Source organism: Vanacampus margaritifer, chromosome 18 (genome assembly GCF_051991255.1).
Source record: "Vanacampus margaritifer isolate UIUO_Vmar chromosome 18, RoL_Vmar_1.0, whole genome shotgun sequence".
NCBI lineage: Eukaryota > Metazoa > Chordata > Actinopteri > Syngnathiformes > Syngnathidae > Vanacampus > Vanacampus margaritifer.
The window spans coordinates 14,747,841-14,761,459 of record NC_135449.1 but is presented as its reverse complement, the minus strand read 5'-3'; the positions used below and the strand labels follow the sequence as shown (position 1 = coordinate 14,761,459).

The following is a 13,619-nucleotide window of genomic DNA, read 5'->3' as shown; positions in this document are numbered from 1 at the left end:
ACTTGGAAATATCACTATGCCGATAGATCTGGGTTAAAGTGGTTCTATGAATACAATGTGTTTGTTGTTTTAAATGTGAATATTGAGATATTGAGGAATTGAAAGTGTGCAACAGACATTTCATCTACTTAAACAAGAAACAATGACTTTTTAATGTACAGTTCCAAGGTTTTGCTGTGCAGTAAAACCACATAGTATCTATATCTACAGTCCCAAAATGGTTTATGTGCAAAAATAAAACCAAAGTTCAACTCTCTCTAGGACAAATCTCAGCAGGAAGTAAAGTTGTGAACGTCACATGACAAAACCCAGAAATCAGGTGAGCCGTGACTGGTTGAGTCCTTCGGCACTGTGATGTCATTTTCAGTCAACAGCAAGTGGCATAAATGGCCTCCCCCTGACCCTAATGTATATGTACTTTTCTGCATTATAGTATGAAAAAATATTTGATCATTACTCTTACATCTTTTAACTAGGACTCCGTCCGTCCGTCCGTCTTCTTCCGCTTATCCGGGGTCGGGTCGCGGGGGCAGCAGCTTTAGCAGGGAAGCCCAGACTTCCCTCTCCCCAGCCACTTCAGCCAGCTCATCCGACGGGACCCCAAGGCGTTCCCAGGACAGCCGAGAGACATAGTCTCTCCAGCGTGTCCTGGGTCGTCCCCGGGGCCTCCTGCCGGTAGGACATGCCCGGAACACCTCCCCAGGGAGGCGTCCAGGAGGCATCCGAACCAGATGCCCGAGCCACCTCAACTGGTTCCTCTCAACGTGGAGGAGCAGCGACTCGACGCTGAGTCCCTCTCGGATGACCGAGCTTCTCACCCTATCTCTAAGGGAGAGCCCGGCTACCCTGCGGAGGAAACTCATTTCGGCCGCTTGTATCCGGGATCTTGTTCTTTCGGTCACGACCCACAGCTCGTGACCATAGGTGAGGGTAGGAATGTAGATCGACCGGTAAATCGAGAGCTTCGCCTTTCGGCTCAGCTCCTTCTTCACCACAACGGACCGATACAGCGTCCGCATCACTGCAGACGCTGCACCGATCCGCCTGTCGATCTCCCGCTCTAACCTACCCTCACTCGTGAACAAGACCCCAAGATACTTGAACTCCTCCACTTGGGGCAGGACCTCCTCCCCGACCCGGAGAGGGCACTCCACCCTTTTCCGACTGAGGACCATGGTCTCGGATTTGGAGGTGCTGATCCTCATCCCAACCGCTTCACACTCGGCTGCGAACCGCTCCAGCGAGAGCTGGAGGTCACGGCTTGAAGAAGCCAACAGCACCACATCATCTGCAAAAAGCAGAGATGCAATGCTGAGGCCACCAAACCGGACCCCCTCAACGCCTCGGCTACGCCTAGAAATTCTGTCCATAAAAGTTATGAACAGAATCGGTGACAAAGGGCAACCTTGGCGGAGTCCAACCCTCACCGGAAACAAATTCGACTTACTGCCGGCAATGCGGACCAGACTCTGACATCGGTCGTACAGGGACCGAATGGCCCGTATCAGGGGGCTCGGTAACCCATACTCCCGAAGCACCCCCCACAGAACTCCCCGAGGTACACGGTCAAACGCCTTCTCCAAGTCCACAAAGCACATGTGGACTGGTTGGGCGAATTCCCACGCACCCTCGAGGATCCTGCTGAGGGTGTAGAGCTGGTCCACTGTTCCACGGCCGGGACGAAAACCACACTGCTCCTCCTGGATCCGAGATTCGACCTCCCGACGGACCCTCCTCTCCAGCACCCCTGAATAGACCTTACCTGGGAGGCTGAGGAGTGTGATCCCTCTAAAGTTGGAACACACCCTCCGGTCCCCCTTCTTAAAAAGGGGAACCACCACCCCGGTCTGCCAATCCAGAGGCACCGTCCCCGATGTCCACGCGATGCTGCAGAGACGTGTCAACCACGACAGCCCCACAACATCCAGAGCCTTCAGGAACTCCGGGCGGATCTCATCCACCCCCGAGGCCCTGCCACCGAGAAGCTTTCCAACCACCTCGGCGACTTCGACCCCAGAGATAGGGGAGCCCACTTCAGAGTCCCCAGACCCTGCTTCCTCAAAGGAAGGCGTGTTGGTGGAATTGAGGAGGTCTTCGAAGTACTCTCCCCACCGGTTCACGACGTCCCGAGTCGAGGTCAACAGCACTCCGTCTCCACTATACACAGTGTTAACGGTGCACTGCTTTCCTCTCCTGAGACGCCGGATGGTGGACCAGAATTTCCTCGAAGCCGTCCGGAAGTCGTTTTCCATGGCCTCACCGAACTCCTCCCATGCCCGAGTTTTTGCCTCAGCGACCGCCAAAGCCGCATTCCGCTTGGCCAGCCGGTACCCGTCAGCAGCCTCCGGAGTCCCACAGGCCAAAAAGGCCCGATAGGACTCCTTCTTCAGCTTGACGGCATCCCTTACCGCTGGTGTCCACCAGCGGGTTCGAGGATTGCCGCCACGACAGGCACCAACCACCTTACGGCCACAGCTCCGATCGGCCGCCTCAACAATTGAAGCGCGGAACATGGTCCACTCGGACTCAATGTCCCCCGCCTCCCCCGGGACAATGGAGAAGCTCTGCCGGAGATGGGCGTTGAAACTCTTTCTGACAGGGGATTCTGCCAGACGTTCCCAGCAGACCCTCACAGTACGTTTGGGCCTGCCTGGTCGGACCGGCATCTTACCCCGCCATCGGAGCCAACACACCACCAGGTGGTGATCAGTTGACAGCTCCGCCCCTCTCTTAACCCGAGTGTCCAACACATACGGCCGCAAGTCCGATGACACGACTACAAAGTCGATCATCGAACTACGGCCTAGGGTGTCCTGGTGCCAGGTGCACATATGGACACTCTTGTGCTTGAACATGGTGTTCGTTATGGACAGTCCGTGGCGAGCACAGAAGTCCAGTAACAAAACACCACTCGGGTTTCGATCGGGGGGGCCATTCCTCCCAATCACGCCCCTCCAGGTCTCACTGTCATTACCCACGTGAGCGTTGAAGTCCCCCAGTAGAACGAGGGAGTCTCCAGGGGGTGCGCTCTCCAGCACACCCTCCAAGGACTCCAGAAAGGGTGGGTACTCTGAGCTGCTGTTCGGTGCATAAGCACAAACAACAGTCATGACCCGTCCCCCCACCCGAAGGCGGAGGGAGGCTACCCTCTCATTCACCGGGGTAAACCCCAACGTACAGGCGGCTAGCTGGGGGGCAATGAGTATGCCCACACCTGCTCTGCGCCTCTCACCGTGGGCAACTCCAGAGTGGAAGAGGGTCCAGCCCCTCTCGAGAGGATTGGTACCAGAACCCAAGCCGTGTGTGGAGGTGAGTCCGACTATATCTAGTCGGAACTTCTCAGCCTCGCACACCAGTTCGAGCTCCTTCCCTGTCAGAGAGGTGACATTCCATGTCCCCAGAGCTAGCTTCAGTAGCCGGGGGTCAGACCGTCAAGGCCCCCGCCTTTGGCTGCCACCCAACTCACTGCGCACCCGACCCCTTTGGCCCCTTCCACCGGTGGTGAGCCCATGGGAAGGGGGACCCACGTTGCCTTTTCGGGCTGTGCCCGGCCGGTCCCCATGGGTATAGGCCCAGCCACCAGACGCTCGCCTTCGAGCCCCACCTCCAGGCCTAGCTCCAGAGGGGGGCCCCGGTGACCCGCGTCCGGGCAAGGGAAACGAAAATCCAATGTTTGTACTCATCATTGGAGTCGTTTGAGCCATGCTTTGTCTGGTCCCTCACCTAGGACCTGTTTGCCTTGGGTGGCCCTACCAGGGGCATGAAGCCCCGGACAACATAGCTCCCAGGCTCATTGGGACACGCAAACCCCTCCACCACGATAAGGTGATGACTCACGGAGGGGTTAACTAGGACTGTGACTGTTAATTATTTTATGAATTGATTGTTCTGTTGATTATTTCTTTCAATTAATTGATGAATCAGATCAATAAAAACATTCTTTAATTTTCATCCCTGTATTAAAAAACAGGATATTTAACATAAATGGAGTATGATTCAGTTACAGGTTTGCTCTGTAACGTCATAAAATACACAATGATTAAGATTTACTTGCAAATTGTATGTATATGACTTACTCTCGCGGTTTAGTCTCTGTCAATAGTGTAACATATTGCAATTCAAACAGATAATTCAACACAACCAGAAAATTGTAGGCTAGCATCAATTACAAATTATGTTAGTATGCCTTTTAAGTCACATCAATAGCAGAGGCTCTCAAAGTCTCTAGCTCTCAAAATACAGGTAAGCCCGTTTTTATTGATCTCAGGGGCGGACATTTTGCCACTTGCTGTCGGCTGAAAATGACATCACAGTTGCTCAGGGCTCCGGTAAGGACCAATTATGATTCAGCGTGAACGTCACATGACCAAAGTCAGAAAACAAGTGAGCTGTGATTGCTCGTTACCTGAGAATATTATTTATTAGTGTTGTTCTAATAACGTTTTTTGGCCCCCAATATTGATTCCGATACCAAGCTTTGCGGCATTGCCGATACCTAGTTATTTTTTTTTTTCAACGTGAAAAGAGCATTCAAGAGCCAATGGGATATCTTGGCTCAGCATGCAGCAAACACATCACACATCAGTGAATGTCTGCACAAGCAAGACACAAGATGCTGCATCCAAAGTCCTATATTAGCGTCGGAAATAATGGTATCGGTATGTTACTTGTTAGTAATTGCCGATGCCGATACCACTGTTTTAATGCAGTATCGGGCCTCTCTTATTGATACAAGAAAATTTGGGGATTGACTTCCCCTTTAATGATTTTTTTTCAAATCCAGTACAGTACATTTATATAGTAGGCTACAGCATAGTTGTAAATTAATTTTAAATACATTTGCATTTAATTTGGTAGAACAGTTTTTCTTTTTTTAAACAACAACATTTATGTACACGTTTTAGTTAACCTTTATGTGCAATACAATTTTTTTAAATTTAATTTAAGTACATTTTTTATTTTCCTATTTTTAAGTCCTGTTTAATGTTCAAACTGTACATATAATGTTACGGTGTCTTGCAATAATAAATATAACTTTTAGGAGTAAAATCGCTCCCTGGTTTTTGATGAAACACTGTTTGTATTTTTTTTTTTTTACATGGCAGACGGTGGCACTTTGTGTAACAAGTTGTAGAACCAATATTTGCTTTTGGGTTACAGTTTTAAAATCCAGTACACTGAGACTCCCGACCCAATCATGCGTGACATTGGAAAATTTGCTGACCTTTTCTTTATTTACATTCATACGTTTGGCTGGAAGGGCATCACAGTGAATGTGTGCGTCATGTGAGCATTAACGCACGCCCCGTTTTAAACCAATGGTCACGCTGGATGAGTCACGAGAGGCTGGAGGTTCTCAACAGCACCCTATGCGGGCTCTCACCACACCACACTTGAGTCGGCTGCCGAACATGCCTGGATCCGCCATGAACGGCATCTCGGAGCGTATCGGATACATCACCCGGGTTCAGAGCTTCAGCGCATGCCACCGCCTGCACAGGTATAGTTGTTGTCTTTCAAGAACGCTTTGCTAGGTTTCGAGGATGTTAATTAAACGAAGCAGCTTCGCCGCTCTGCGACGACTCCCGGATTTCGCTGTGGCCGCTGTGTGGAGGGAGTTTAGGACCGCGAGGAAAGCCCCTACGCAAACAGGAAATGTCAGATAAGCTCTACTTTGTCCACATGTCTGTGTGGGTATTACTTGTTTATGAGATTGTTTGGGTGTCAAAAATTGTTTGACGACAGCGGCCAGACCCTCTATACCGTGTATGTTTGTGTGTGTGTGCGCGCGCGCCTTCCACGAAAAGCCGACCACTACACTGTGCTGCTTTCACGGCTGTGAGAAACCATAGAAACAACCCTATACAATTGATTCTTCTCTTACAAGCGAAACTGAAGTGATTATTGTGGTCAATGTTACACCAACATTTCACAGGTCCTGTACTCGTCAGAGTTATTTATTGGTAGTTAAAGTTTGAAATGTGACCTATGATTTGTTCAGTATCCTCTTTGTGGGTACTATACGTGTGAAAAATGTCTAAGGTTCCAGACACTTTTTCGTTATCCTATTTTCAAAGGTTGATATCATTCAATCTTGCTAAACATGAACAACATATAATACTGGTGAACATAAAAAACAAGGACCCAGGTGTACAAACTTATTGTCGAGAGCAAAACAGGCTCAGTAATTTTGGCACTCAAACATGTAAGAAGAAAGAACTGTAAATCTGTTATTAATTGTGGTTCTCATCTTCTTTGTAGTGTTCACCTGACTGATGAAGATAATATAAAGGTGTATGGGAAATGTAACAATCCTCACGGCCATGGGCACAACTACAAAGGTTGGTTGAGTTTTCAAAATGAGAAGCATAATAATAATGCATCTTATCATATGCTTTTGTTTTGAAGCCTTCACTGCATTTGCATGTCATATCTGTGTAAACATGAATACTTGGCAGATGTAAGTAAGTGAACAGTTTCCATATAAACAGTTATTTTTAGTTTCTCTTGTGATTTAATGCAATTGTGCAAATAGCATCAAATGCTGATTACAAGCCCCAGCAATCATATCATCTTGGCTGACATTTGTGTTATTCTACAAGTAGTTTGTTGAAAGGGATGTGAATTTGGCTAAATGTAATTCAACGGGGAAAATTAACAACTGACATTTTTTAAGGGTAGCGAGAATCTGTATGGATGAACTCATGCCAGCATTGTGTTGAGCAGAAAATTGCTCCAAACTGAAATAGGGCTGAACAATTTATCTTTAAAAAATAAATAAATAAAAATCATGATTCCAGACAACGCAATCATGTGATCGCTCACTTTTTTAGCAGTGCTCCTGACATAATCTGTTGTTTCAACTATCTCACACATAAATGCAGTCCCAGTCCTTTACTGCCAAGCTCACCAACCAGAAGCGATGCCACACAGAGACACAAGCTACAAACTGCACTTACTAGCTAGAGCGGCTAAACATTATCCTTACACTCCTTGGCAGCAAATAACTACCGGTACACCTATTATAAGCATCGTTGTCACAAAAGTCTAATGAGGAGTAGCTAACCATGCAACACCAGAGTCGTATATAGAGAGAGTTTGGCCAACTCTGTTTCAGCAGGGTAACAAAATGGCGTCCATATGTCATGGGATCAGCAGATGACCAATCACGCTGTGTCACAGGACATATGGATGCCATCTTGTTACCCTGTTGAAACCGAGTTGGCCAAACTCTCTCGATATACGGCTCTGTGCAACACCAGAGAAGTAGCTGATGCTAATCGCTAAGCTAATATTGTATCGCTAAACACCAAGAAAAAAAAAATGATATGAACACTAAATTAGCAATTAAATATAAGAGTAGAGAGAAAAGAATAGAGCTACACAGGAAGCACAAAACCCAAATAACGGAAATTAATTATTTTAATTGTATGTATGTGTGTATATCAATATATGTATTAAAAAAGTCCTTGGATATATTTGTATCCTTGAATTTTAAGGAAAATAAAATTATGTGAATCATTAAACAAAAAAAAAGTTCAAATAAAAATACTGTATGCTAAAAAAGTAATTGCAAAACAAATACTGGCTATCCCTGCGCGTTGTGGCCTCTTAGGGGCAGTGTGGTGCCGTGCATCCATGGTGTACACGCTTACAATGAGAACAAAAGAAAGTTGTGATTTCATTCTATTACATTCAACTAGTTTTTCACAAATTGGGAAGAATTTGTGCCTTTGAGTAGTGTTATCTTACTGTGGGTATGTGCTACCATAGCATTTGTGTGTAAATATTTGTTATTTGAAGGACTATTACTCCCAAATTTGATGCTAACTTCTTGTTAGCATTTGAATGGGATACTCCATTGACTCACTTTAGCATCAGCGCTAGGCTCGCGATGTGTTAAAAATGAAGCATGTTTCGTATTTAAATGCACTCTGTATGTAATTCTCCTTATCGTGTATTTAGTGGAGTGCCATTAAACAGGTTAAAGGAAGCTTAGGGACAGCAGAATTACACTAATTCGCGCCGGGCTAGCTACAAACTAAATGGCGTATTCAGGGTACTTTCACGACAAAGGGAACTTGAAGACGTGCCGCAGCGTTCTGCATATTAATCGTTTTTTTTCGATTATTACATTTTATTTATCAAGAGGAGCCAAAATCAAAATCCTGATAACATTTCGGTTAATCATCCAGTCCTACTTCCTATTGCTGTCCACATTTCCCAATCATTAACTACAGTGTATTTCTTTCCGCAGTGGAGATAACTGTGTGTGGAAAGGTGAGTAGCACACTTTTTTTGTATTTTTAACCCTCAATTACAGTTTGTGCTCAGCATACAAGGCCTTAACAGTCATTCAAATGCAATGCCAGAGCCAGACATTTGCATAAGATAATTTAAGACATTACTCGACCACTTTGTTTTCTTCCATTTTCTCGTTCATTTTAATGCCTGGGAGCCACTAAAGGTGAATCAAGTGACTAACGAGCACAAACGATAACATGGAAGGCCTAAAAGCACCATTTATTGCAGTACAATGTAGGACCCGACCGATGAATCAGCCTATTGATTACAACCCTTCTAAAATCGGCAAAATGGATTGGATTGATCTGTCCATTGATAAGTCATAAACTTAGATTTTTAACAGTGCAACTGTTCAACACAAATCAAACATTAATATAATGGTTGAGACACACGTTCAACAAATTACTGCTAACACAAAAGCATATAAGACGAGGATGATTTTTCAATAATTAAATCTATTGTGCCATAAAATGCATTTTGGAAACCAAATGGATTTACCGTAGGGCTGCTCGATTATGGAATAAATAATAAACCCAATTATTTTGGCAATAATTGAAATCACGATTGTTTATTTTTTTGGTACAAAACAGGAAAATGTTTAAGCATTTAAAAATATTAAGACCAATTTAAAAAAAATAGAAACCCCTATAATTATGTAAGTTCCTTTTGGACCAAACAGAATTTATAATAATATATATTTATTATAATATGTATGTATTTATTTATTTATGTTGGCAAAAATGTAAAAAAAAATATATAAAAAAAATAAAACATTAAGACAAATAAACGCTATACAGTAATTGTGCAAGTTCCTTTTGGATAAACAAAAATTTATTAAATTTGTTATTTTTAATTTGAAAAAAAGATTAAATGTCAAAATTTAAACAACTCAAAGATTAGTATTAACAATCTTCTTTTTTTTACGATTATGCTGTTTTTGTAATTGTGGAGTGTATTTCGATGAATTGCACAGCCCTACTTTACCGTCATGACCTATGTGTGAACAAGAGGTAGACAATAGGGGTGTGAATTGCCTAGTACCTTTCGATTCGTTTCACAATTCATAGGTCACGATTCGATACCGATTAATCCCGATACAAAACTATAAATTGATTATTGCAATTTTTTTTAACCTCAAATTTAGAAAATACTAATCCGTAAACTTGTACATGTACACTGTAAGATTTGTGCGAAAATGTATTTATTTATCTGAAACTTTAAGCTTATAACTGTGAGACACTTTATTTAACAAACAATCTGTTGCAATCTGTTTCATGTTTGAACAGCATTAAAAATAAAATATTAAGGCTTAATGTTCCATTAATATAACATTTTTCCATGCTTAATGTGTAAACCCTAACCCTAAGTAAGACGTTTTGTTGAATATTCCCATAAAAAATTGATGTTTAAAAATCATATCAAATCGATTCGAGAATTGCGCGCTGTAATATCTATATATTTATATGTAATATACTGTATATATTTTTTTAACACCCCTAGTAGACAATGACATAATATGCCTGTGCCTACGGTGACGTTAAAACTAATACGGGGAAAGTGTTGCCGCTTTCCATGTTTGTGGATGAAATCATGAAGATCAGCTAGAAATGACTATGCTATGACATATATGCCTTTGATGGGAACCATCATCGGTCCCTGAGCTTAACTGGCCTGTTTCTTGTCACGGCAGTTTCAGCGCACAGCACAATAGCTTGCTGATCACTGACGTGATAAAAAGTGGGTCACAAGTGTTCACACTATAGCGTTAGTATCCAGCTTCGTTATGCCACCGATCACGGTAGGTGACTTTTCATCACTGCAAAGATAAAAGATAATAGAAAATTCCCATTAATTGCATGTGATATTATATAATATAATTAAATATTATATAATAAAAAATATTATAGGGGACCCAAAAAAAAGTTATTGTATGCATTATATATTTTTTTATATTAAGCGGTCAATTAATCTGTAATGAGTATTTTAATTCTGCCATAGGTATTGATGTAATAACTTACAGTAGGTGATTATTATGAAGATAAGCCTGGAAAATGACTACATATCAGCTCTTGAACTCTTTTGAGCTATTTTTCTTGTTGTACTTTTATACTTTGTCCAAACATATTACATTTGGTGCTGAAAAAGAAACAAGAAACTAAAGAAGCAACGGTGCTATAAAATACATTTTCCCTGACAACTAATATTTTGTTGTCCCATTTTTATCTTTGACTTAGACATAACTGTCACATTAATATTAGTTTTTTCCTGTCTTTCCATCAATGATGTTGAGACTCAGATCACTGCACGAAGTCTTCTTTAGCACGTCTGACATTCTTTCAATAAGGTTAACGGTCTGGACATCTGGAAAATGATGTTGCATGCTCCCTGTACCACCACTTCACAATTTCAGCTGCATGAATCCTTGCAATGTTGTTGCCAAAGTCATTTCAGGGAAAGACATTGAACATAAAGAACCAGTTTGTACCCATCAGCCCACATGACCACTTTCCACTGAACTCATGTAACCCACCTGCTACACCCTTGACATTTTTTTTAAGAGAATAGTATATGTTTAACTGTCTATGTGCATGTGTGTTTCTGTATAGATTGATCATATCACCGGAATGATAATGAACCTGACTGACTTAAAGAGGTATATAGAGGTAAGAGCAACAGAATAACAAAAAATGGCTAGCTAGCTCCCTTAAAGGTAAACAAGCACCATAGGAGCTAGCTAGGGAGCTAACTAGCTAGCATCTGGGGCTAAAGCCAAACTGGCAGGGCTTTTACTTTCTGGACCTGAATTTGCCACTTCTGTGTTTGAAATATGGTGTAAAAAGAATAGAAGCCATTTGATATATGATAGCTATGATAACATACTAATAAACATTCTTGTCACAGGCCACACCAAAAGGCAAATAAACCTTTCCATTGAGACGGAATTCTCAATCAAGGTTCTCATTGCAGTAATTTAACCTCACACACACATATATGTTATTATATAATTTATATAATATGTATTATACACACACACACACACACACACACCAAAATAGCCATTCCAGACTTTTACAACTAGGTGAAAAAGAACATTGTGAAAGGGATTACTTACTACAGATACTAGATTGTGTGTTGTGTGCCGAGTCATTTTCATTTAGATTTTTATCTGAGATATATTGTTGTTCTACATTCCAATGCAAATGTTCAATATTGTTGAGAATTGAAAGATAATTACATTTTGCAACATGTGTTATCATGAAAGGCCAAGTATTGGATTTACTGTATCTGAACACTGACATCACTTTGACAATATTAACCAAAGTTGCATTCAATATAAATACTTTGATGATGTCAAATATGAGATCTACAGAATAGAATGTAATTTTATTAACTCCATTTTCAGGAAGTCATCATGATTCCACTTGATCATAAGAACCTGGATAAGGATGTCCCGTATTTCGCTAATGTTGCCAGGTATGTGTCTTCCTTCAACTTTGGCAACTTTGGCCACAATATACTTCTTCTTATGTCTTTAAAGCAGGGGTGACAAACTCATTTTCATTCAGGGGCGACTTTCACCCAAATTTGACCTTTTGAGCTGGGCCAGCCAAATCAGTATGTCAGTGGCCTAATAAGATGTAAGTAACAACAGATGAAAATATTTCATTAATTCGTCCGTTCTTTCTTTCCTGTGCAAACAATTACACATACATTTTGAAAATATCCCCATTTATTATTACTCCAGCGTAATTTGAAATTTCTTAACAAAAATGAGTGCATTTTTTATTTTTTACATCAAATACTGAATAACAGCCACATTTCAGAATGACATTTAAATGGTCATCAGAGCACCATCCAGTGGACAAAATTAGTAACAACACTTATTTTTAGTGAAAAACTGCATCTCAATTCTGGCCTGTATGTTTGACACCCCTACTTTAAAGGAAGTCTGGATGATTTTGCATTGTCTGTGCTTTTAAAACAGTAAGCACATCTACAAACACCACTTGTATGGACTATGGGGTTCATCTCATTTTTTTATTTGCATTTTGCAACCTCCTGGTCTTCTATCCTCTGAGAAGTGAGGAGGGTCAAATATTTGGAGAAATGAAACAACTTTACTCAGCATTGGTACTTGTTTGCATTCAAATATTAGCTTTTAGCATTCACATGCAATTTCTCTAGAAATTGCACCTCTAGTTCACTATGTAGTTATCCTGCTTATCTAAAAAAAATAGATATACAAACATTATTTTTGTATTGTATTCCATTTTTTAATTTCATGTCTTATTCAAATACTTAATTTGTTAGGTAGAACTTTTTGTGTTATCTCTGAATCGCACTCTGCCCCACTGTCATATGGTGTTCCACAGGGTTCAATAATAGAGCCCCTGCTGTTTTCATTGTATTTGCTGCCCCTGGGTTCCATCTTATGTATTTTCACTGCTACACAGATGAGTCAGATCTACTACATGTCTCGCTAAACAAAAAAATATGCTTTTTCCTTAAGGCCACTTTTGTCTTGTCTGAAATAAATCAAATGTTGACGATGCATCCTATATGTTTGATTTGAATGATTTTTTTTCATTACTACTACTGCTTCTAACTAGTTGTTGTTTTTTCCTGTATCCTAGCACAACTGAGAACCTGGCTGTTTACATATGGGACAACATGGCAAAGGCCATTGCACCTTACAATCTTTATGAAATAAAAATTTACGAGACAAATAAAAATATTGTCACATATAGAGGAGAGTAGATGTCAATGTCTACACTCCTCAAGTGCCGTTTACAATCCTTGTGTGGTTTGCCTACTGTGGACTCAAAATTAGTTTTGTTAGACACAGGTGTCTTATAAGGCTGGTACTATTTTTTAGATTGGTATAGTTATGTTACTTTTGTACCAAATATATTTGCAATTTTATTTATGGATAGCCCCTAGAGATTAACAGGCATCTCGTTTTTGAAGTAGGTTGAGATAATTTAAAGAGATACTCAGTGTTGTATTTCCTGTAAAATACATTTTCATCAATGATTGTGGACTTTTTTGTGTGTGACGAGAATCTTTATGCATTAATATTGACAATAAAATCTTACATTAAATTCTCCATTCAGCTCAAGTTCTTCTCTAATCATTCCACATTAACATTACAATGCTATGATATTGTCTCTGAAAGACAATAGCAGTCATTTAGAATTTCAAATTTGTTTTTTACTCAAATTATGTGAAACTGCATGATGTGCATAACATATTGGCTTAGAGTCCCCTAGGTGTCAAACTCCGGTCCTGGAGGGCCGCAGTCCTGCAGGTTTTGG

The 13,619-nt window shown here is 41.5% G+C and overlaps 1 protein-coding gene across 1 annotated transcript; it reads left to right on the top strand.

Annotated features, from left to right (window-relative positions):
• The first annotated feature begins 5,303 nt into the window (after window positions 1-5,303).
• Window positions 5,304-13,417, top strand: pts (6-pyruvoyltetrahydropterin synthase). Its single transcript, XM_077551137.1, has 6 exons — window positions 5,304-5,500; window positions 6,262-6,341; window positions 8,258-8,280; window positions 10,911-10,967; window positions 11,708-11,778; window positions 12,939-13,417. The coding sequence occupies exons 1-6, from the start codon at window positions 5,319-5,321 to the stop codon at window positions 13,060-13,062; spliced, it is 537 nt and encodes a 178-aa protein (XP_077407263.1). The 5' UTR covers window positions 5,304-5,318; the 3' UTR covers window positions 13,063-13,417.
• The last annotated feature ends 202 nt before the right edge of the window (window positions 13,418-13,619 follow it).

Coding starts and splice junctions, on each gene's coding strand:
- pts (XM_077551137.1), top strand. CDS start 5,319: ATGGTCACGCTGGATGAGTCACGAGAGGCTGGAGGTTCTCAACAGCAC. Junction 5,501..6,261: donor GCATGCCACCGCCTGCACAG/GTATAGTTGTTG, acceptor TCTTCTTTGTAG/TGTTCACCTGACTGATGAAG. Junction 11,779..12,938: donor TATTTCGCTAATGTTGCCAG/GTATGTGTCTTC, acceptor CCTGTATCCTAG/CACAACTGAGAACCTGGCTG.